Here is a 26,301-nt window from a genome sequence, read left to right as displayed (position 1 = left end):
TTATACAGTGACAGACCCATCCCCATCAGTACTGTGCCCCAGTGTTATACAGTGACAGACCCGTCCCCACCAGTACTGTACCCCAGTGTTATACAGATACAGACCCGTCCCCACCAGTACTGTACCCCAGTGTTATACAGTGACAGACCCGTTCCCACCAGTACTGTACCCCAGTGTTATACAGTGACAGACCCGTCCCCACCAGTACTGTACCCCAGTGTTATACAGTGACAGACCCGTCCCCACCAGTACTGTACCCCAGTGTTATACAGTGACAGACCCGTCCCCACCAGTACTGTACCCCAGTGTTATACAGCGACAGACCCGTCCCCACCAGTACTGTACCCCAGTGTTATACAGCGACAGACCCGTCCCCACCAGTACTGTACCCCAGTGTTATACAGTGACAGACCCGTCCCCACCAGTACTGTACCCCAGTGTTATAAAGTGACAGACCCGTCCCCACCAGTACTGCACCCCAGTGTTATACAGTGACAGACCCGTCCCCACCAGTACTGTACCCCAGTGTTATACAGTGACAGACCCGTCCCCACCAGTACTGCACCCCAGTGTTATACAGTGACAGGCCCGTCCCCACCAGTACTGTACCCCAGTGTTATACAGTGACAGACCCGTCCCCACCAGTACTGTACGCCAGTGTTATACAGTGACAGACCCGTCCCCACCAGTACTGTACCCCAGTGTTATACAGTGACAGACCCGTCCCCACCAGTACTGTACCCCAGTGTTATACAGTGACAGACCCGTCCCCACCAGTACTGTACCCCAGTGTTAAACAGCGACAGACCCGTCCCCACCATAATAATAATCTTTATTATTGCCACAAGTAGGCTTACATTAACACTGCAATGAAGTTACTGTGAAAATCCCCCAGTCGCCACACTCCGGCGCCTGTTCGGGTACACGGAGGGAGAATTCAGGATGTCCAATTCACCGAACAGCACGTCTTTCGGGTCTTGTGGGAGGAAACCGGAGCGCCCGGAGGAACCCCACGCAGACACTGGGAGAACGCGCAGACTCCGCACAGACAGTGAGCTAAGTTTGGAATCGAACGCGGATCCTCGGCACCGTGAGGCAGCGGTGCTAACCACTGTGCCAGCAGCTGCCTACACTGCACGCCCCAAAGTGCAGATACTGTCAATAAGGAGAAATTGTTTTTAGCTGCTACAGAATTGTACAGTCGATCACGGCACCATGCTCGCGGGTCAGCGCTGAAGACCCACTCTCATGGCACACACGCCTTGCTCCTGAATGTGGATGGAAGGTGAAGGGAGGGTTTACCTCGGGGACAGCATGTGAATGAGGATAAGTTCGGTCCAGCAAGCATCTCGGCGTTTGATTAGGAATGGTCCCGGAATGTTCCCGTCAGTGCTGTGCCCATTGTTGATGACCTTGAGGGCGAAGAGAATCCCTGTCGGAGAGAGACACACACAGGAAGACAATCAAACACTCCCGGGAGAACCGCGCATTCCCATTCAATCCGTCTGAAACACCCCCACGTCCGCAAGTTTGACCGAGAGCGTGAATCCTGCCGGGAATACCGTGAGCTGAGATTCTCTCTTCCCTCGCCCGGCCAAACCTCCCAGCTTGGATTCTCGTCTTGGCACCAGTCCATCCGCCACGCGGCCTAACAGGGGGCCGGCCTCGAGTTCAGTGTGAGTGGAGCCCTCCTCCCGTCTGCCCGTGTCGCCTGGGCTCCCTCAATAACACAACGCTCAACATCACGCTGTCTCCATTTCCAAACCAATCCCCCATACCCTGTGTAGCCCACACTCCCATACCCTGTGTACCCCACACCCCCAGACCCTGTGTACCCCACTCTCCGATACCCTGTGTACCCCACACCCCCAGACCCTGTGTACCCCACTCTCCGATACCCTGTGTACCCTAATCTCTGATACCCTGTGTACCCCACTCTCCGATACCCTGTGTACCCCACACTCCCATACCCTGTGTACCCCACACTCCCATACCCTGTGTACCCCACTCTCCGATACCCTGTGTACCCCACACTCCCATACCCTGTGTACCCTACTCTCCGATACCCTGTGTACCCCACACCCCCAGACCCTGTGTACCCCACTCTCCGATACCCTGTGTACCCCACTCTCCGATACCCTGTGTACCCCACTCTCCGATAACCCGTGTACCCCACTCTCCGATACCCTGTGTACCCTAATCTCTGATACCCTGTGTACCCCACTCTCCGATACCCTGTGTACCCTAATCACTGATACCCTGTGTACCCCACTCTCCGATACCCTGTGTACCCCACACTCCCATACCCTGTGTACCCTACTCTCCGATACCCTGTGTACCCCACACTCCCATACCCTGTGTACCCTAATCACTGATACCCTGTGTACCCCACACTCCCATACCCTGTGTACCCTAATCTCTGATACCCTGTGTACCCCACTCTCCGATACCCGGTGTACCCCACTCTCCGATAACCTGTGTACCCTAATCTCTGATACCCTGTGTACCCCACTCTCCGATACCCTGTGTACCCTAATCTATGATACCCTGTGTACCCCACTCTCCGATACCCGGTGTACCCCACTCTCCGATAACCTGTGTACCCTAATCTCTGATACCCTGTGTACCCCACTCTCCGATACCCTGTGTACCCTAATCTCTGATACCCTGTGTACCCCACACTTCGATACCCTGTGTACCCTAATCTCTGATACCCTGTGTACCCCACTCTCCGATACCCTGTGTACCCCACTCTCCGATACCCTCTGTACCCCACTCTCCCATTCCCTGTGTACCCCACTCTCCCATACCCTGTGTACCCTAATCTCCGATACCCTGTGTACCCCACTCTCCCATACCCTGTGTACCCTAATCTCTGATACCCTGTGTACCCCACACCCCCAGACCCTGTGTACCCCCTCTCTCCGATACCCTGTGTACCCTAATCTCTGATACCCTGTGTACCCCACTCTCCGATACCCTGTGTACCCTAATCTCTGATACCCTGTGTACCCCACACCCTGATACCCTGTGCACCCCACACTCCCATACCCTGTGTACCCCACTCTCTCCGATACCCCGTGTACCCCACTCTCCGATACCCTGTGTACCCTAATCTCTGATACCCTGTGTACCCCACACTCCAATACCCTGTGTACCCCACTCTCCGATATCCTGTGTACCCTTATCTCTGATACCCTGTGTACCCCAATCCCTGATACCCTGTGTACCCCACTCTCCAAGACCATGTGTACCCCACTCTCCGATATCATGCGTACCCCACTCTCCGATACCCTGTGTACCCCACTCTCTGATACCAGGTGTACCCCACACCCCCAGACCCTGTGTACCCCACTCTCCGATACCCTGTGTACCCCACACCCCCAGACCCTGTGTACCCCACTCTCCGATACCCTGTGTACCCTAATCTCTGATACCCTGTGTACCCCACACCCCCAGACCCTGTGTACCCCACTCTCCGATACCCTGTGTACCCCATTCTCCGATACCCTGTGTACCCTAATCTCTGATACCCTGTGTACCCCATCTCCCATACCCTGTGTACCCCACTCGCAGATACCCTGTGTACCCCACACGCCCATACACTGTGTACCCTACTCTCCGATACCCTGTGTACCCCACTCTCCGATGCCCTGTGTACCCCTATCCGCGATACCCTGTGTACCCCACTCTCCCATACCGTGTACCCCACTCTCCCATACCCTGTGTACCCCTATCTCCGACACCCTGTGTACCCTACTCTCCGATACCCTGTGTACCCCACACTCCGATACCCTATGTACCCCTATCTCCTATACCCAGTGTACCCTACTCTCCGCTACCCTGTGTGCCCCACTCCCCGATACCCCGTGTACCCCACTCTCCGATAGCCTGTGTACCCTAATCTCTGATACCCTGTGTACCCCACTCTCCCATACCCTGTGTACCCCACTCGCAGATACCCTGTGTACCCCACACGCCCATACACTGTGTACCCTACTCTCCGATACCCTGTGTACCCCTATCTCCGATACCCTGTGTACCCTAATCTCTGATACCCTGTGTACCCCACTCTCTGATATCCTGTGTACCCCTATCCGCGATACCCTGTGTACCCTAATCTCTGATACCCTGTGTACCCCACTCTCCGATACCCTGTGTACCCCACTCTCCCATACCGTGTACCCCACTCTCCCATACCCTGTGTACCCTACTCTCCGATACCCTGTGTTCCCCTATCTCCGATAACCTGTGTACCCTACTCTCCGCTACCCTGTGTGCCCCACTCCCCGATACCCCGTGTACCCCACTCTCCGATACCCTGTGTTCCCCTATCTCCGATAACCTGTGTACCCTACTCTCCACTACCCTGTGTGCCCCACTCCCCGATACCCCGTGTACCCCACTCTCCGATACCCTGTGTACCCCTATCTCCGATACCCTGTGTACCCCTATCTCCGATACCCTGTGTACCCCACTCTCCCATACCCTGTGTACCCCACTCTCCCATATCCTGTGTACCCTACTCTCCGATACGCTGTGTACACCACTCCCCGATACCCCGTGTACCCCACTCTCCGAGACCCTGTGTACCCTATTCTCCGATACCCTGTGCACCTCACTCCCATACCCTGTGTACCCTACTCTCCGATACCCTGTGTACCCCACTCTCCGATACCCTGTGTACCCCACTCTCTTATACGCTGTGTACACCACTCTCCGATACCCTGTGTACCCCACACTCCGATGCCCTGTGCACCCAAATCTCCGATACCCTGTGTACCCTAATCTCCGATATCCTGTGTACCCCAATCTCTGATACCCTGTGTACCCCGCTCTCCAATACCCTGTGTACCCCAATCTCCGATACACTGTGTACCCCAATCTCCGATACCCTGTGTACCCCACTCTCCGAGACCATGTGTACCCCACTCTCCGATATCATGCGTACCCCACTCTCCGATACCCTGTCTACCCCACTCTCCGATATCCTGTGTATCCCACTCTCCGATACCCTATGGACCCCACTCTCCCATACCCTGTGTACCCCACTCTCCAATACCATGTGTACCCCACTCTCCGATACCCTGTGTATGCCACTCTCCGTGACCCTGTGTACCCCACTCTCCGATACCCTGTGTACCCCACTCTCCGATACCCTGTGGAACCCACTCTCCGATACACTGTGTACCCCACTCTCCGATACACAGTGTACCCCACTCTCCGATACCATGTCCCCCACTCTCCGATACCCTGTTACCCCAATATCCGATACCCTGTGTACCCCAATCTCCGATACCCCGTGTACCCGAATCTCTGATACCCTGTGTTCCCCACTCTCCCATACCCTGTGTACCCCAATTTCTAATACCCCGTGTACTCCAATCTCCGATACCCTGTGTTCCCCACTCTCCCATACCCTGTGTACCCCAATCTCCAATACCCCGTGTACCCCAATCTCTGATACCCTATGTTCCCCACTCTCCCATACCCTCTGTACCCCAATTTCCAATACCCCGTGTACCTCAGGCTCCGATACGCTGTGTACACCACTCTCCGATATCCAGTGTACTCCAATCTCCGATATCCAGTGTACCCCAATCTCTGATACCCTGTGTTCCCCAATCTCCGATACCCTGTGTACCCCACTCTCCGGTACCCAGTTTACCCCACTCTCCGATACCCTGTGCGCCCCAATCTCCGATAACCTGTGTAACCCAATCTCCGAAATCCAGTGTACCCCAATCTCTGATACCCTGTGTACCCCACTCTCCGAACCCTGGGTTCCCCAATCTCCGATACCCTGTGCATCCCACTCGGCGATACCCTGTGTACCCGACTCTCCGATACACTGTGTCCCCCACTCTCCGATACCCTGTGTACCCCACTCTCCGATACTGTGTGTCCCCCACTCTCCGATACCCTGTGTACCCCTCTCTCCGATACCCTGTGTACCCAACTCTCCGATACCCTGTGTACCCCTCTCTCCGATACCCTGTGTACCCCACTCTCTGATACCCTGTGTACCCCACTCCACAATACCATTTGTACACCACTATCCAATACCCTGTGTACCCCACTCTCCGATACCCTGTGTACCCCACTCTCCGATACCCTGTGTACCCCAATCTCCAATACCCTGTGTACCCCAATCTCCGATATCCAGTGTACCCCACTCTCCGATACCCTGTGTACCCCACTCTCTGATACCCTGTGTACCCCAATCTCCGATATTCAGTGTACCCCAATCTCTGATACCCTGTGTACTCCGCTCCGATACCCTGCGTACCCCACTCTCCGATACCCTGTGTACCCCACTCTCCGATACCCTGTGTACCCCACTCTCCGATACCCTGTGTACCCCACTCTCCAATACCTTGTGTACCTCACTCTCCGATACCCTGTGTACCCCACTCTCCGATACCTTGTGTACCCGACTGCCCAATACCCTATGTACCCCAATCTCCGATACCCTGTGCACCCCACACTCCGATACCCTGTATACCCCGCTCTCCCATTACTTGCATACCCCACTCTCCGATACCCTGTATACCCCACTCTCTGATACTCTGTGTCCCCCACTCTCCGATAACCTGTGTACCCCACTCTCCGTTTCCCTGTGTACCCCACACTCCGATGCCCTGTGTAACCCACTCGCTGATACCCTGTGTACCCCACTCCACGATACCATTTGTACCCCACTATCGAATACCCTGTGTACCTCACTCTCCCATACCCTGTGTACCCCACTCTCCCATACCCTGTGTACCCCACTCTCTGATACCCTATGTACCCAACTCTCCGATGCCCTGTGTACCCCACTCTCCGATACCCTGTTTACGCCACTCTCCGATACGCTGTGTACACAACTCGCCGATACCCTGTGTCCCCCACTCTCCGATACCCTGTGTACCCCACTCTCCGATACCCTGTGTCCCCCACTCTCCGATACCCTGTGTAGTGCTCTCTCCGCTACCCTGTGTACCCCACTGTCCGTTTCCCTGTGTACCCCACTCTCTGATACCCTGTGTACCCCACTCCGCGATACCATTTGTACCCCACTCTCCGATACCCTGTGTACCTCACTCTCCCATACCCTGTGTACCCCACTCTCCGATACCCTGTGTACCCAACTCTCCGATGCCCTGTGTACCCGACTCTCCGATACCCTGTGCACCCCAATCTCCGATACGCTGTGTACCCCAATCTCCGATATCCAGTGTACCCCAATCTCTGATACCCTATGTACCCCGCTCTCTGATACCCTGTGTACCCCACTCTCCGATACAATTTGTACCCCACTATCCGATACCCTGTGTACCCCACTCACCTATACCCTGTGTACCCCACTCTCCCATACCCTGTGTACCCCACTCTCTGATACCCTGTGTACCCAACTCTCCGATGCCCTGCGTACACCACTCTCCGATACCCTGTGTACACAACTCGCCGATACCCTGTGTACCCCACTCTCCGATACCCTGTGTACCCCACTCTCCGATACCCTGTGTACCCCACTCTCCGATACCCTGTGGACCCCACTCTCCGATACCCTGTGCACCCCACACTCTGATACCCTGTATACCCCACTCTCCGTTTCCCTGTGTACCCCACTCTCTTTGTACCCTGTGTACCCCACTCTCCGATACCCCATGTACCCCACTCTCCGATAACCTGTGTATCCCACTGCCCGATACCCTGTGTACCCCACTCTCCGATACCCTGTGTACCCCACTCTCCGATACCCTGTGTACCCCAAACTCTGATATACTGTGTACCCCAATCTCTGATACCCTGTGTACCCCACTCTCAGATGCCCTGTGTACCCCACTCCACGATACCATTTGTACCCCACTATCCGATACCCTGTGTACCCCACTCTCCCATACCCTGTGTACCCCACTCTCCCATACCCTGTGTACCCCACTCTCCCATACCCTGTGTACCCCACTCTCCGAATCCCTGTGTACCCAACTCTCCGATGCACTGTGTTCCCCACTCTTGGATACCCTAGGCACCCCAATCTCCGATACCCTGTGTACACCAATCTCCGATATCCAGTGTACCCCAATATCTGATACCCTGTGTACCCCGCTCTCCGATACCCTGTGTACCCCACTCTCCGATACCCTGTGTACCCCACTCTCCGATACCCTGTGTACCCCACTCTCCGATACCCTGTGTACCACACTCTCCGATACCATGTGTACCCCACTCTCCAATACCCTGTGTACCCCACTGCCCAATACCCTGTGTACCCAACTCTCCGATACCCTGTGTACCCCACTCTCCGATACCCTGTGTTCCCCACTGCCCAATACCCTGTGTACCCCAATCTCCGATACCTTGTGCATCCCACACTCTGATACCCTGTATACCCCGCTCTCCCATTACTTGTGTACCCCACTCTCCGATACCCTGTGTACCCCACTCTCCGATACCCTGTGCCCCCCACTCTCCAATACCCTGTGTACCCCTCTCTCCGATACCCTGTGTACCCCACTCTCCGTTTCCCTGTGTACCCCACACTCCGATACCCTGTGTCCCCCACTCTCTGATACCCTGTGTACCCCACTCCGCGATACCATTTGTACCCCACTATCCGATACCCTGTGTACCCCACTCTCCCATACCCTGTGTACCCCACTCTCCCATACCCTGTGTACCCCACTCTCTGATACCTTGTGTACCCAACTCTCCGATGCCCTGTGTACCCCACTCTCCGATACCATTTGTACGCCACTCTCCGATACCCTGTGTACCCCACTCGCCGATACCCTGTGTACCCCACTCTCCGATACCCTGTGTACCCCACTCTCCGATACCCTGTGCACCCCACACTCTCATACCCTGTATACCCCACTCTCCGTTTCCCTGTGTACCCCACACTCCGATACCCTGTGTACCCCACTATCCGATACCCTGTGTACCCCACTCTCCGATACCCTGTGTACCCCACTCTCCATTTCCCCGTGTACCCCTCTCTCCGATACCCTGTGTACCCCACTCTCCGATACCCTGTGTACCCCACTCTCCGTTTCCCTGTGTACCCCACACTCCGATACCCTGTGTACCCCACTATCCGATACCCTGTGTACCCCAATCTCCGCTACACTGTGTACCCCACTCTCCGATACCCTGTGTACCCCACTCTCCGATACCCTGTGTATCCCACTGCTCGATACCGTGTTCCCCACACTCCGATACCCTGTGTACCCCACTCTCCGATACCACATGTATCCCACACTCCGATACACTGTGTGCCCCAATCTCCGATACACTGTGTGCCCCACTCTCCGATACCCTGTGTACCCCACTCTCCGATACACTGTGTACCCCACTCTCCGATACCCTGTGTGCCCCACACTCCGATACCCTGTGTACCACACTCTCCGATACCGTGTGTACCCCACTCTCCGATACCCTGTGTACCCCACTCTCCGATACACTGTGTACCCCACTCTCCGATACTCTGTGTGCCCCACACTCCTATACCCTGTGTACCCCACTCTCCGATACCCTGTGTACCCCTCTCTCCGATACCGTGTACCCCACTCTCCGTTTCCCTGTGTACCCCATTCTCCGAAACCCTGTGTACCCCACTCTCCGATACCCTGTGTACCCAACTCTCCGATGCCCTGTGTACCCCACTCTCCGATACCCTGTGTACCCCACTCTCCGATACCCTGTGTACCACACTCTCCGATACCCTGTGTACCCCACTCTCCGATACCGTGTACCCCACTCGCCGATACCCTGTGTACCCCACTCTCCGATACACTGTGTACCCCACTCTCCGATACCCTGTGCACCCCACTCTCCGTTTCCCTGTCTCCCCCACACTCCGATACCCTGTGTACCCCACTATCCGATACCCTGTGTACCCCAATCTCCGATACCCTGTGTCCCCCACTCTCCGATACCCTGTGTACCCCACTCTCCGATACCCTGTGTGCCCCACACTCCGATACCCTGTGTACCCCACTCTCCTATGCCCCGTGTACCCCACTCTCCGATACCCTGTGGACCCCACTCTCCTATACCATGTGTACCCCACTCTCCGATACCCTGTGTACCCCTCTCTCCGATACCCTGTGTATCCCACTGCCCGTTACCCTGTGTTCCCCACACTCCGATACCCTGTGTACCTCACTCTCCGATACACTTTGTACCCCACACTCCGATACACTGTGTACCCCACTCTCCGATACCCCGTGTACCCCATTCTCCGATACACTGTGTACCCCACTCTCTGATACCCTGTGTGCCCCCCACTCCGATACACTGTGTTCCCCACTCTCCGATACCCTTTGTACCCCACACTCCGATACCCTGCGTACCCCACTCTCCGATGCCCCGTGTACCCCACTCTCCGATACCCTGTGTACCCCACTCTCCTATACCCTGTGTACCCCACTCTCCGATACCCTGTGTATCCCACTCTCCGGTACCCTGTGTACCCCACTCTCCGATACACTGTGTACCCCACTCTCCGATACCCTTTGTACCCCACTCTCTGATACCCTGTGTACCCCACTCTCCAATACCCTGTCTACCCCAATCTCCGATACCCTGTGTACTCCAATACCCTGTGTACCCCACTCTCCGATACCCTGTGTACCCCACTCTCCAATACCCTGTGTTCCCCAATCTCCGATACCCTGTGTACCCCACTCTCCGATACCCTGTGTACTCCACTCTCCTATACCCTGTGTACCCCACTTTCCGATACACTGGGAACTATAGACCGGTGAGCCTTACGTCTGTTGTGGGTAAAGTCTTTGGAGGGGATTATAAGAGACAAGATTTATAATCATCTAGATAGGAATAATATGATCAGGGATAGTCAGCATGGCTTTGTGAAGGGTAGGTCATGCCTCACAAACCTAATCGAGTTCTTTGAGAAGGTGACCGAACAGGTAGATGAGGGTAGAGCAGTTGATGTGGTGTATATGGATTTCAGCAAAGCATTTGATAAGGTTCCCCACGGTAGGCTATTGCAAAAAATACGGAGGCTGGGGATTGAGGGTGATTTAGAAATGTGGATCAGAAATTGGCTAGCTGAAAGAAGACAGAGGGTGGTGGTTGATGGGAAATGTTCAGAATGGAGTTCAGTTACAAGTGGCGTACCACAAGGATCTGTTCTGGGGCCGTTGCTGTTTGTCATTTTTATCAATGACCTAGAGGAGGGCGCAGAAGGGTGGGTGAGTAAATTTGCAGACGATACTAAAGTCGGTGGTGCTGTCGATAGTGTGGAAGGATGTAGCAGGTTACAGAGGGATATAGATAAGCTGCAGAGCTGGGCTGAGAGGTGGCAAATGGAGTTTAATGTAGAGAAGTGTGAGGTGATTCACTTTGGAAGGAATAACAGGAATGCGGAATATTTGGCTAATGGTAAAATTCTTGGAAGTGTGGATGAGCAGAGGGATCTCGGTGTCCATGTACATAGATCCCTGAAAGTTGCCACCCAGGTTGATAGGGTTGTGAAGAAGGCCTATGGAGTGTTGGCCTTTATTGGTAGAGGGATTGAGTTCCGGAGTCATGAGGTCATGTTGCAGCTGTACAGAACTCTGGTCCGGCCGCATTTGGAGTATTGCGTACAGTTCTGGTCACCGCATTATAGGAAGGACGTGGAGGCTTTGGAGCGGGTGCAGAGGAGATTTACCAGAATGTTGCCTGGTATGGAGGGAAAATCTTATGTGGAAAGGCTGATGGACTTGAGGTTGTTTTCGTTAGAGAGAAGAAGGTTAAGAGGAGACTTAATAGAGGCATACAAAATGATCAGGGGGTTGGATAGGGTGGACAGTGAGAGCCTTCTCCCGCGGATGGATATGGCTGGCACGAGGGGACATAACTTTAAACTGAGGGGTAATAGATATAGGACAGAGGTCAGGGGTAGGATCTTTACGCAAAGAGTTGTGAGGCCGTGGAATGCCCTACCTGCTACAGTAGTGAACTCGCCAACATTGAGGGCATTTAAAAGTTTATTGGATAAACATATGGATGATAATGGCATAGTGTAGGCTAGATGGCTTTTGTTTTTTGACTTCCCATGTCGGTGCAACATCGTGGGCCGAAGGGCCTGTACTGCGCTGTATCGTTCTATGTTCTATGTTCTACTATGTATCCCACTGCCCAATACCCTGTGTTCCCCACTCTCCGATACCCTGTGTACCCCACTCTCCGATACCCTGTGTACCCCACTCTCCGATACCCTGTGTATCCCACTGCCCAATACCCAGTGTTCCCCACTCTCCGACACCCTGTGTACCCGACTCCCCGATACCGTGTGTACCCCACTCTCCGATACCCTGTGTTCCCCACTCTCCGACACCCTGTGTACCCAACTCCCCGATACCCTGTGTCCCCCACTCTCCGATACCCTGTGTACCCCACTCTCCGATACCCTGTGTCCCCCACTCTCCGATACCCTGTGTACCCCACTCTCCGATACCCTGTGTACCCCACTCTCCGATACCCGCTGTACCCGCTCTCCGATAATCTGTGTACCCCACTCTCCGATACCGTGTACCCCACTCTCCGATACCCTGTGTCCCCCACTCTCTGATACCCTGTGTACCCCACTCTCCGATACCCTGTGTACCCCACTCTCCGATACCCGCTGTACCCGCTCTCCGATAATCTGTGTACCCCACTCTCCGATACCCTGTGTCCCCCACTCTCCGATACCCTGTGTCCACCACTCTCTGATACCCTGTGTACCCCATTCTCCGATCCCTGTGTACCCCACTCTCCGATACCCGCTGTACCCGCTCTCCGATAATCTGTGTACCCCAATCTCCGATACCCTGTGTTCCCCACTCTCTGATACCCTGTGTACCTCACTCTCCCATACCCTGTGTACCCCACTCTCTGATACCCTATGTACCCAACTCTCCGATGCCCTGTGTCCACCACTCCCCGATACCCTGTGTTCCCCACTCTCCGATATCCCGTGTACCCCAATCTCCGATACCCTGTGCACCCCACACTCTGATACCCTGTATACCCCGCTCTCCCATTACTTGTATACCCCACTCTCCGATACCCTGTATACCCCACTCTCCGATACCCTGTGTCCCCCACTCTCCGATACCCTGTGTACCCCTCTCTCCGATAACCTGTGTACCCCACTCTCCGTTTCCCTGTGTACCCCACACTCCGATGCCCTGTGTACCCCACTCGCTGATACCCTGTGTACCCCACTCCGCGATACCATTTGTACCCCACTATCCGATACCCTGTGTACCCCACTCTCCCATACCCTGTGTACCCCACTCTCTGATACCCTATGTACCCAACTCTCCGATGCCCTGTGTACCCCACTCTCCGATACCCTGTTTACGCCACTCTCCGATACGCTGTGTACACAACTCGCCGATACCCTGTGTCCCCCACTCTCCGATACCCTGTGTACCCCACTCTCCGATACCCTGTGTCCCCCTCTCTCCGCTACCCTGTGTACCCCACTGTCCGTTTCCCTGTGTACCCCACTCTCTGATACCCTGTGTACCCCACTCCGCGATACCATTTGTACCCCACTCTCCGATACCCTGTGTACCTCACTCTCCCATACCCTGTGTACCCCACTCTCCGATACCCTGTGTACCCAACTCTCCGATGCCCTGTGTACCCCACTCTCCGATACCCTGTGCACCCCAATCTCCGATACGCTGTGTACCCCAATCTCCGATATCCAGTGTACCCCAATCTCTGATACCCTATGTACACCGCTCTCCGATACCCTGTGTACCCCACTCTCCGATACCCTGTGTACCCCTCTCTCCGATACCCTGTGTACCACACTCTCCGATACCCTGTTTACCCCACTCTCTGATACCCTGTGTACCCCACTCCGCGATACCATTTGTACCCCACTATCCGATACCCTGTGTACCCCACTCACCTATACCCTGTGTACCCCACTCTCCTATGCCCCGTGTACCCCACTCTCCGATACCCTGTGGACCCCACTCTCCTATACCATGTGTACCCCACTCTCCGATACCCTGTGTACCCTTCTCTCCGATACCCTGTGTATCCCACTGCCCGTTACCCTGTGTTCCCCACACTCCGATACCCTGTGTACCCAACTCCCCGATACCCTGTGTCCCCCACTCTCCGATACCCTGTGTACCCAACTCCCCGATACCCTGTGTCCCCCACTCTCCGATACCCTGTGTACCCCACTCTCCGATACCCTGTGTCCCCCACTCTCCGATACCCTGTGTACCCCACTCTCCGATACCCTGTGTACCCCACTCTCCGATACCCGCTGTTCCCGCTCTCCGATAATCTGTGTACCCCACTCTCCGATACCGTGTACCCCACTCTCCGATACCCTGTGTCCCCCACTCTCTGATACCCTGTGTACCCCATTCTCCGATCCCTGTGTACCCCACTCTCCGATACCCGCTGTACCCGCTCTCCGATAATCTGTGTACCCCACTCTCCGATACCCTGTGTCCCCCACTCTCCGATACCCTGTGTCTACCACTCCCCGATACCCTGTGTTCCCCACTCTCCGATATCCCGTGTACCCCAATCTCCGATACCCTGTGCACCCCACACTCTGATACCCTGTATACCCCGCTCTCCCATTACTTGTATACCCCACTCTCCGATACCCTGTATACCCCACTCTCTGATACCCTGTGTCCCCCACTCTCCGATACCCTGTGTACCCCTCTCTCCGATAACCTGTGTACCCCACTCTCCGTTTCCCTGTGTACCCCACACTCCGATGCCCTGTGTACCCCACTCGCTGATACCCTGTGTACCCCACTCCGCGATACCATTTGTAGCCCACTATCCGATACCCTGTGTACCTCACTCTCCCATACCCTGTGTACCCCACTCTCCCATACCCTGTGTACCCCACTCTCTGATACCCTATGTACCCAACTCTCCGATGCCCTGTGTACCCCACTCTCCGATACCCTGTTTACGCCACTCTCCGATACGCTGTGTACACAACTCGCCGATACCCTGTGTCCCCCACTCTCCGATACCCTGTGTACCCCACTCTCCGATACCCTGTGTCCCCCTCTCTCCGCTACCCTGTGTACCCCACTGTCCGTTTCCCTGTGTACCCCACTCTCTGATACCCTGTGTACCCCACTCCGCGATACCATTTGTACCCCACTCTCCGATACCCTGTGTACCTCACTCTCCCATACCCTGTGTACCCCACTCTCCGATACCCTGTGTACCCAACTCTCCGATGCCCTGTGTACCCCACTCTCCGATACCCTGTGCACCCCAATCTCCGATACGCTGTGTACCCCAATCTCCGATATCCAGTGTACCCCAATCTCTGATACCCTATGTACACCGCTCTCCGATACCCTGTGTACCCCACTCTCCGATACCCTGTGTACCCCTCTCTCCGATACCCTGTGTACCACACTCTCCGATACCCTGTTTACCCCACTCTCTGATACCCTGTGTACCCCACTCCGCGATACCATTTGTACCCCACTATCCGATACCCTGTGTACCCCACTCACCTATACCCTGTGTACCCCACTCTCCCATACCCTGTGTACCCCACTCTCTGATACCCTGTGTACCCAACTCTCCGATGCCCTGCGTACGCCACTCTCCGATACCCTGTGTACACAACTCGCCGATACCCTGTGTACCCCACTCTCCGATACCCTGTGTACCCCACTCTCCGACACCCTGTGTACCCCACTCTCCGATACCCTGTGGACCCCACTCTCCGATACCCTGTGCACCCCACACTCTGATACCCTGTATACCCCACTCTCCGTTTCTCTGTGTACCCCACTCTCTTTGTACCCTGTGTACCCCACTCTCCGATACCCCATGTACCCCACTCTCCGATAGCCTGTGTATCCCACTGCCCGATACCCTGTGTACCCCACTCTCCGATACCCTGTGTACCCCACTCTCCGATACCCTGTGTACCCTAAACTCTGATATACTGTGTACCCCAATCTCTGATACCCTGTGTACCCCACTCTCAGATGCCCTGTGTACCCCACTCCGCGATACCATTTGTACCCCACTATCCGATACCCTGTGTACCCCACTCTCCCATACCCTGTGTACCCCACTCTCCCATACCCTGTGTACCCCACTCTCCGATATCCTGTGTACCCAACTCTCCGATGCACTGTGTACCACACTCTTCGATACCCTCGGCACCCCAATCTCCGATACCCTGTGTACCCCAATCTCCGATACCCTGTGTACCCCACTCTCCGATACCCTGTGTACCCCACTCTCCGATACCCTGTGTACCACACTCTCCGATACCGTGTGTACCCCACTCTCCAATACCCTGTGTACCCCACTGCCCAATACCCTGTGTACCCCACTCTCCGATACCCTGTGTACCCCACTCTCCGATACCCTGTGTCTCCCACTGCCCAATACCCTGTGTACCCCAATCTCCGATACCTTGTGCATCCCACACTCTGATACCCTGTATACCCCGCTCTCCCATTACATGTGTACCCCACTCTCCGATACCCTGTGTACCCCTCTCTCCGATACCCTGTGTACCCCACTCTCCGTTTCCCTGTGTACCCCACATTCCGATACCCTGTGTCCCCCACTCTCTGATACCCTGTGTACCCCACTCCGCGATACCATTTGTACCCCACTATCCGATACCCTGTGTACCCCACTCTCCCATACCCTGTGTACCCCACTCTCCGATACCCTGTGTACCCCACTCTCCGATACCCTGTGCACCCCACACTCTCATACCCTGTATACCCCACTCTCCGTTTCCCTGTGTACCCCACACTCCGATACCCTGTGTACCCCACTATCCGATACCCTGTGTACCCCACTCTCCGATACCCTGTGTACCCCACTCTCTGATACCACATGTATCCCACACTCCGATACACTGTGTGCCCCAATCTCCGATACACTGTGTGCCCCACTCTCCGATACCCTGTGTACCCCACTCTCCGATACACTGTGTACCCCACTCTCCGATACCCTGTGTGCCCCACACTCCGATACCCTGTGTACCACACTCTAAGATACCGTGTGTACCCCACTCTCCGATACCCTGTGTACCCCACTCTCCGATACCCTGTGTACCCCACTCTCCGATACCCTGTGTGCCCCAAACTCCTATACCCTGTGTACCCCACTCTCCGATACCCTGTGTACCCCTCTCTCCGATACCGTGTACCCCACTCTCCGTTTCCCTGTGTACCCCACTCCGTGATACCATTTGTACCCCACTATCCAATACCCTGTGTACCCCACTCTCTGATACCCTGTGTACCACACTCTCCGATACCCTGTGTACCCCACTCTCCGATACCGTGTACCCCACTCGCCGATACCCTGTGTACCCCACTCTCCAATACACTGTGTACCCCACTCTCCGATACCCTGTGCACCCCACTCTCCGTTTCCCTGTCTACCCCACACACCGATACCCTGTGTACCCCACTATCCGATACCCTGTGTACCCCAATCTCCGATACCCTGTGTCCCCCACTCTCCGATACCCTGTGTACCCCACTCTCCGATACCCTGTGTGCCCCACACTCCGATACCCTGTGTACCCCACTCTCCTATGCCCCGTGTACCCCACTCTCCGATACCCTGTGGACCCCACTCTCCTATACCCTGTGTACCCCACTCTCCGATACCCTGTGTACCCCTCTCTCCGATACCCTGTGTATCCCACTGCCCGTTACCCTGTGTTCCCCACACTCCGATCCCTGTGTACCTCACTCTCCGATACACTGTGTACCCCACACTCCGATACACTGTGTACCCCACTCTCCGATACCCCGTGTACCCCATTCTCCGATACACTGTGTACCCCACTCTCTGATACCCTGTGTGCCCCCCACTCCGATACACTGTGTACCCCACTCTCCGATACCCTTTATGCCCCACACTCCGATACCCTGTGTACCCCACTCTCCGATACCCGCTGTACCCGCTCTCCGATAATCTGTGTACCCCACTCTCCAATACCGTGTACCCCATTCTCCGATCCCTGTGTACCCCACTCTCCGATACCCGCTGTACCCGCTCTCCGATAATCTGTGTACCCCACTCTCCGATACCCTGTGTCCCCCACTCTCCGATACCCTGTGTCCACCACTCCCCGATACCCTGTGTTCCCCACTCTCCGATATCCCGTGTACCCCACTCTCCGATACCCCGTGTACCCCACTCTCCGATACCCCATGTACCCCACTCTCCGATACCCTGTGTACCCCACTCTCCGATACCCTGTGTACCCCACTCTCCGATACCCTGTGTACCCCACTCTCCGATACCCTGTGTACCCCACCCTCCCATACCCTGTGTACTGCACTTTCCGATACACTGTGTACCCCACTCACCGATGCCCGCTGTACCCGCTCTCCGATAATCTGTGTACCCCACTCTCCAATACCCTGTGTTCCCCACTCTCCGATACACTGAGTACCCCACTCTCCGATACCCTGTGTACCCCACTCTCCGATACCCTGTGTTCCCCACCCTCCCATACCCTGTGTACCCCTATCTCCGATACCCTGTGTTCCCCACCCTCCCATACCCTGTGTACTGCACTTTCCGATACACTGTGTACCCCACTCTCCGATACCGTGTCCCCCAGTCTCCGGTAACCTGTGTACCCCACTCTCCGATACACTGTGTACCCCACTCCGTGATACCATTTGTACCCCACTATCCAATACCCTGTGTACCCCACTCTCCGATACCCTGTGTACCACACTCTCCGATACCCTGTGTACCCCACTCTCCGATACCGTGTACCCCACTCGCCGATACCCTGTGTACCCCACTCTCCAATACACTGTGTACCCCACTCTCCGATACCCTGTGCACCCCACTCTCCGTTTCCCTGTCTACCCCACACACCGATACCCTGTGTACCCCACTATCCGATACCCTGTGTACCCCAATCTCCGATACCCTGTGTCCCCCACTCTCCGATACCCTGTGTACCCCACTCTCCGATACCCTGTGTGCCCCACACTCCGATACCCTGTGTACCCCACTCTCCTATGCCCCGTGTACCCCACTCTCCGATACCCTGTGGACCCCACTCTCCTATACCCTGTGTACCCCACTCTCCGATACCCTGTGTACCCCTCTCTCCGATACCCTGTGTATCCCACTGCCCGTTACCCTGTGTTCCCCACACTCCGATACCCTGTGTACCTCACTCTCCGATACACTGTGTACCCCACACTCCGATACACTGTGTACCCCACTCTCCGATACCCCGTGTACCCCATTCTCCGATACACTGTGTACCCCACTCTCTGATACCCTGTGTGCCCCCCACTCCGATACACTGTGTACCCCACTCTCCGATACCCTTTATGCCCCACACTCCGATACCCTGTGTACCCCACTCTCCGATACCCGCTGTACCCACTCTCCGATACCGTGTACCCCACTCTCCGATACCCTGTGTCCCCCACTCTCTGATACCCTGTGTACCCCATTCTCCGATCCCTGTGTACCCCACTCTCCGATACCCGCTGTACCCGCTCTCCGATAATCTGTGTACCCCACTCTCCGATACCCTGTGTCCCCCACTCTCCGATACCCTGTGTCCACCACTCCCCGATACCCTGTGTTCCCCACTCTCCGATATCCCGTGTACCCCACTCTCCGATACCCCGTGTACCCCACTCTCCGATACCCCATGTACCCCACTCTCCGATACCCTGTGTACCCCACTCTCCGATACCCTGTGTACCCCACTCTCCGATACCCTGTGTACCCCACTCTCCGATACCCTGTGTACCCCACCCTCCCATACCCTGTGTACTGCACTTTCCGATACACTGTGTACCCCACTCACCGATGCCCTCTGTACCCGCTCTCCGATAATCTGTGTACCCCACTCTCCAATACCCTGTGTTCCCCACTCTCCGATACACTGAGTACCCCACTCTCCGATACCCTGTGTACCCCACTCTCCGATACCCTGTGTTCCCCACCCTCCCATACCCTGTGTACCCCTATCTCCGATACCCTGTGTTCCCCACCCTCCCATACCCTGTGTACTGCACTTTCCGATACACTGTGTACCCCACTCTCCGATACCGTGTCCCCCAGTCTCCGGTAACCTGTGTACCCCACTCTCCGATACACTGTGTAGGCCACTTGGTGATACCCTGTGTACCCCACTCTCCGATACCCTGTGTCCACCACTCCCCGATACCCTGTGTTCCCCACTCTCCGATATCCCGTGTACCCCACTCTCCGATACCCCGTGTACCCCACTCTCCGATACCCCATGTACCCCACTCTCAGATACCCTGTGTACCCCACTCTCAGATACCCTATGTACCCCACTCTCCAATACCCTGTGTACCCGACTCCACGATACCCTGTGTACCCCTCTCCGATACCCTGTGTACCCGACTCCACGATACCCTGTGTACCCTACTCTCTGATTCTCTGTGTCCCCCACTCTTAGATACCCTGTGTACCCCACTCTCCGATACCCTGTGTACCCGACTCCACGATACCCTGTGTACCTACTCTCCGATTCTCTGTGTCCCCCACTCTTAGATACCCTGTGTACCCCACTCTTAGATACCCTGTGTACCCCACTCTCCGATACCCTGTGTCCCCCACTCTTAGATACCCTGTGTACCCCACTCCCCGATACCCTGTGTTCCCCACTCTCCGATATCCCGTGTACCCCACTCTCCGATACCCCGTGTACCCCACTCTCCGATACCCCATGTACCCCACTCTCAGATACCCTGTGTACCCCACTCTCCGATACCCTATGTACCCCACTCCCCGATACCCTGTGTACCCGACTCCACGATACCCTGTGTACCCCACTCTCCGATTCTCTGTGTCCCCCACTCCCCGATACCCTGTGTACCCCACTCCCCGATACCCTGCTTACCCCTTTCCCCGATACCCCCTGCTGGTGGTACCTGAGAAACCGACAGCACAGTCCATGTTGAACCTGTCGGTCAGTAGGCAGGCGAGGGCCGCTTTGATGGACAGGTAGGCGACCCCCGTCAGCAGGCCGAAGATCAGGATGGAGAACATGAAGCGGGCGCTGCCCACCCTCCTCTCCAGCTTGCTGCCCTTCCAGACCAGGGAGGCCATGTTGAAGCCCAGGTGGTCGACGTCAATGTGGTGCAGCGGCGCGAGGAGTAGGCGCTGCCACTCGCAGGCATAGAAGGTGGTGTTGACACTGAGGCACACCTCGCCCGCGTTGAATTCGGGGGCGAGGAAGATGAACATGTTGAGGATGATGATAGCCAGGGTGATGGGGGGTATGCCCTTGGTTTCGATGAAGAGCAGGATCAAAAAGATTATGTAGCTGCCCAGTAATTCCTCCATTGGACATTTTCTGAGTTTGCTCGATGCCGGAGACGCCCGGTTTTATTCTCTCGGTGCCCTGAGTCCAGAGCCTGTGCGGAAAGAGACGGCGACATGTTTAATTGGAGGGACACCCTCGTGGGCCGGGGGGAGAGGACCTCTGACACTGAGGCGTCCCTCAAGAAAGCCCGTCGCGGTTCGCAGAGCAGCGGGCTGCTTCTGCCGCACCGGTGCCCTCCTCTCTCTCTGGGACTAACGTGGCGGCCATTTTGTGCAGAGCACGAGCCCTCTGTTTTGTCCCCCCCGCTCCCCCGCCATCCTCGTCCCTACAGACACGGACCGGAGGCCGGGTCCCTGGTGATGCCGCCCTTTCAGATACTGCCACGCGGAGGTCAGGACTCCACCCCCCACCCCCCCGTTGTGAAACATGAAAATAACACTAAGAATACCTGAGGCGTTTAAATAAAAAGGAGAAGTCCCACAAGGGGTTAACAGCAGCAGCCTGTTTTGAGAGCAGACAACGTCACAGGCAGGGAAGAAAACAGACAGGAGCTTCATTTTGATTCACAAAGTTAGAAAAGACATTTGATTGACTTAAAAACTCTTCAAGTTACATGAAAGGGAACAGTGCCTCACAAATCTTGAGTAAGGAGTTATTTGATTGAACAAATAGGAAAAGCAGCCAGAATCTAAAGTATAAGATAAGGGACAACTGTTAAAGTGTGAAAAGTTGCTGACACTAGCCATAAAATGAAACAACTGATTAATAAATTGAGGAAACTAGAAGGTGACAAAGTACAGCACAGGAACAGGCCCTTCGGCCCTCCAAGCCCGTGCCGACCATGCTGCCCGACTAAACTACAATCTTCGGCACTTCCTGGGTCCGTATCCCTCTATTCCCATCCTATTCATGTATTTGTCAAGATGCCCCTTAAATGTCACTATCGTCCCTGCTTCCACCACCTCCTCCGGCAGCGAGTTCCAGGCACCCACTACCCTCTGTGTGTGATGAACGGTTACTGCCTTATCATCATGTAAGGTGATGTCCCCTTTAAGACCGGGCTTGGAACCCTGGGGACTCCGCCTCTGGCTCCGCCCATCTGGGAGCCATACATAAAGGGCTGCCTCATGGTCTGTGTAGCAGTCAGCTCTCGTCCAAATTTGTAGCATAGTTATTAGCCTAATAAAGCCTTCTTTACAGTTTAATCTCTAAGCATCATTATTGAGGGTACCTCAATTTATTAGACTAAACTAGATTCAGGATCGACGCAGGCCTAAAACCAGAGAAGCTCAATGTGGAAGCACGAATGCCGGAGGCAAAGGAAATTTTTAAATACTGGCTGCGGTGCTTCGATGCCTACCTGGACTCCGCAGAGACTCCCATCCTGGGGCCACGCAAGCTGCGTCTACTCCACGCCCGGGTGAGTCACAGAATCTCCGCCACGCTCGAAAAGGCGACGACTTATGAGGAAGCGATTGAGTTGCTCCGCAAGCGGTTTGTCAAACCCGTCAATGAGGTGCACGCCCGGCATCTGCTCTCTACCTGCCGGCAGCGCTCGGGGGAATCGCTCGACGAGTTTGTTGAGAAACTCACCGCGCTGGCCAGGGACTGTGACCATCAGGATGTGACAGGGGAAGTCTATATGAACCTGCACATCCGAGATTCTTTCGTGTCCGGCATCCGCTCGACCTACATCCGGCAGCGACTGCTCGAAAACGGGGCAAAAGACCTCCAGGAGACGCTAACGCTCGCCTCCTCGCTGGAGGTGGCCCGACATAACTTGGGTACGTACCCCGCTGACTCTGCCAGCCCCCCCCGGACTTCCTCAGACTCGCCCTTATTACAGGCCTGCGCCACGCGGCGACCCGCTCACCATGGGGGCACACCTTGCTACTTCTGCGGGCAGGGCCAGCACCACCGCCCACGCTGCCCAGCCCGCTCCGCGATCTGCAGCGACTGCGGGAAGAAAGGGCACTTTGCGAGGGTCTGCCTGGCCAGACCCAGGGGCCAGGGAAACAAAGAACAGCCGGCCCGAAAATCAGGCTCTCAGGCCCGCAGGCCTCGCAATGCTGCTGCGCACCGACCCGACACGTCCTCTTCTGACGCGTCATCAGCCTCGTGCGAATCATGGGAGCGGCCATCTGGTTGGCGGCCATCTTCTCGACCCGACACGTGCGACCAACGGCAACGGCCATTTTACGACTCCGACTACCCGCGACTGGGTGCGATCACCCTCGATCAAAACACCTGCAGGACTCCATGATGCAGGTCCAGGTCAACGGGCACGACACTGCATGCCTCTTCGACTCTGGGAGCACGGAGAGCTTTATCCACCCTGAAACGGTAAGGCGCTGCTCCCTATGCACCCATCCCACATCCCAAACCATAGCCCTCGCATCTGGGTCTCACTCGGTACAAATCACGGGGTACTGTATTGCGGATCTCTCGATCCAGGACGCCAAATACACCCGTTTCAAATGTTATATCCTCCCTCACCTCTGTGCCCCCCTGCTGCTCGGACTGGATTTCCAGTGCAGCCACCGAAGCCTGACACTGAAGTTCGGCGGACCCTTGCCCCCCCTCACGGTGTGCTGCCTTGCGACACTGAAAGTCACAACCCCCTCGCTATTCGCTAACCTCACTCCCGACTGTAAACCCGTCGCCACCAGGAGCCGGCGCTACAGTGCCCAAGATATGGCTTTTATCAAGTCAGAGGTCCAGCGTTTACTGGGAGAGGGGGTCATCGAGGCTAGCAACAGCCCTTGGAGAGCGCAAGTGGTGGTTGTCCGGTCCGGGGAGAAGAAACGGATGGTCGTGGATTATAGCCAGACCATAAACCGATTCACGCAGCTTGATGCGGACCCCCTTCCTCGCATCGCGGAAATGGTAAATCGGATCGCCCAATACCGAGTCTTTTCCACGGTCGACCTCAAATCCGCCTACCACCAGCTCCCCATCCGACCAAAAGACCGCCCCTATACTGCCTTCGAAGCAGCCGGCCGGCTCTTCCACTTCCTCAGGGTCCCCTTTGGTGTCACAAATGGGGTCTCCGTCTTTCAAAGGGCGATGGACCAAATGGTGGACCCAGTACGGTTTGCGGGCTACATACCCGTACTTGGACAATGTCACCATCTGCGGCCATGACCAGCAGGACCATGACGCTAACCTCAAAAAGTTCCTCCAGACCGCCCGAACCCTTAACCTGACCTATAACGAGGGCAAATGCGTTTTCCACACCACCCGGCTGGCCATCCTCGGCTATGTCGTGGAAGACGGGGTCCTAGGTCCCAACCCCGACCGCATGCGCCCCCTTAAGGAACTCCCTCCCAAGTATGCGGACAAAGCCCGCCCACTCCTAAAGACCACCACTTTTCCCCTTTTCCCCTCTCGGCTGAGGCTCATTTGGCCTTCAACCGCATCAAGGCCGACATCATCAAGGCCGCCATGCACGCGGTGAACGAAACCATCCCTTTCCAGGTAGAGAGCGATGCATCAGACATCGCCCTGGCTGCTACCCTCAATCAAGGAGGCAGACCAGTAGCGTTCTTCTCCCGAACCCTCACCGCCTCCGAGATTCGACACTCTGCAGTCGAAAAGGAGGCACAAGCCATTGTGGAGGCTGTACGGCGCTGGAGACACTACCTCGCCGGTAGGAGGTTTACCCTCGTCACCGACCAACCGTCGGTCGCCTATATGTTCGATAACACGCAACGGGGCAAAATAAAAAACGATAAAATTTTGAGGTGGAGGATCGAACTCTCCACCTACTCGTACGATATCAAGTATCGTCCGGGGGAGCTCAACGAGCCCCCAGATGCCCTGTCCCGCGGCACATGCGCCAACGCGCAGGAGGACCGCCTGCAAGCCATCCACAATGACCTCTGCCACCCGGTAACCCCGGCTCGTCCATTTCATCAAGTCCCGCAACCTACCTTACTCAACCAAAGAGGTCAAGGCCATGGTCAGGGCCTGCCAGGTCTGTGCGGAGTGCAAACCGCACTTCTATCGGCCAGACAAGGTTCGGCTCGTGAAGGCCTCGGGCCCCTTTGAGCGACTGAGCGTGGACTTCAAGGGACCCCTCCCGTCCACCAACCGTTATGCCTTTTTCCTCACCGTGATCGATGAGTTCTCCCGTTTCCCATTCGCCATTCCCTGCACCGACATGACCTCAGCCACGGTGATTAAGGCACTGCACAGCATCTTCACCCTGTTCGGTTTCCCTGCTTATATCCACAGCGACCGGGGTACATCATTCACGAGCGATGAACTGCGTCAGTATCTGCTCAGCAAAGGCATCGCCTCGAGCAGAATGACCAGCTATAACCCACGGGGAAACGGGCAGGTGGAGAGGGAGAACGCGACCGTGTGGAAGGCTGTCCTTCTGGCCCTGCGGTCGAGAAATCTCCCAACCACCCGCTGGCAGGAGGTCCTACCCGATGCCCTACACTCCATTAGGTCACTCCTCTGCACGGCCACAAATGAGACCTCTCACGACCGATTGTTTCTCTTCCCTAGGAAGTCTACCTCCGGGGTCTCGCTTCCACCTTGGCTGACGGCTCCGGGACCTGTTCTTCTCCGGAGGCACGCGAGGAGCCACAAAACGGACCCCCTAGTTGAAAAGGTCCGACTGCTCCACGCCAACCCCAGTTACGCCTACGTGGAGTACCCCGACGGCAGGCAAGATACGGTTTCCCTCCGGGATCTGGCGCCCGCTGGATCCTCCACCACAGACGCCCCTTCCCGCGCCGCTCCCCTGCAGGACCCGTCGCCCCCTACAACACACCCCCTTCCGGCCCTACCACCCGTTGGTGAGCTCCTACCGTGCGCCCCCCCCTTTACACACCCCGCCGGCGCCGGCTCCGCTACCCCCGGCCCTGCCCAGTTCCTCTGCCCCGACCCGGACCGAAGCTCCGACCGCTGTGCTCCCGGATGTGCCCTCAACCGGGACGTCCGTGCCCGCCGCACCACCGCCCGAA

The 26,301-nt window shown here is 56.0% G+C and overlaps 1 protein-coding gene across 2 annotated transcripts in view; it reads right to left on the bottom strand.

The window, feature by feature from the left end:
- LOC140404611 (rhomboid-related protein 4-like) overlaps positions 1-26,301 on the bottom strand; it is a 244,167-nt gene that overhangs the window by 199,088 nt on the left and 18,778 nt on the right. For both annotated transcript variants that reach the window (XM_072493212.1, XM_072493213.1), the window contains exons 2-3: positions 20,931-21,416; positions 1,303-1,432 (exon numbers count right to left, since the gene is read on the bottom strand). In XM_072493212.1, the coding sequence (XP_072349313.1) occupies positions 1,303-1,432; positions 20,931-21,345 (545 nt within the window). In that variant the 5' untranslated portion in view covers positions 21,346-21,416. The remainder of the gene's footprint in view (positions 1-1,302; positions 1,433-20,930; positions 21,417-26,301) is intronic.

The sequence above is a fragment of the Scyliorhinus torazame genome, chromosome 31 (genome assembly GCF_047496885.1).
Source record: "Scyliorhinus torazame isolate Kashiwa2021f chromosome 31, sScyTor2.1, whole genome shotgun sequence".
Taxonomy (NCBI): Eukaryota; Metazoa; Chordata; class Chondrichthyes; order Carcharhiniformes; family Scyliorhinidae; genus Scyliorhinus; species Scyliorhinus torazame.
The sequence above is the reverse complement of the archived record's forward strand: the minus strand, read 5'-3'. Positions and strand labels throughout refer to the sequence as shown.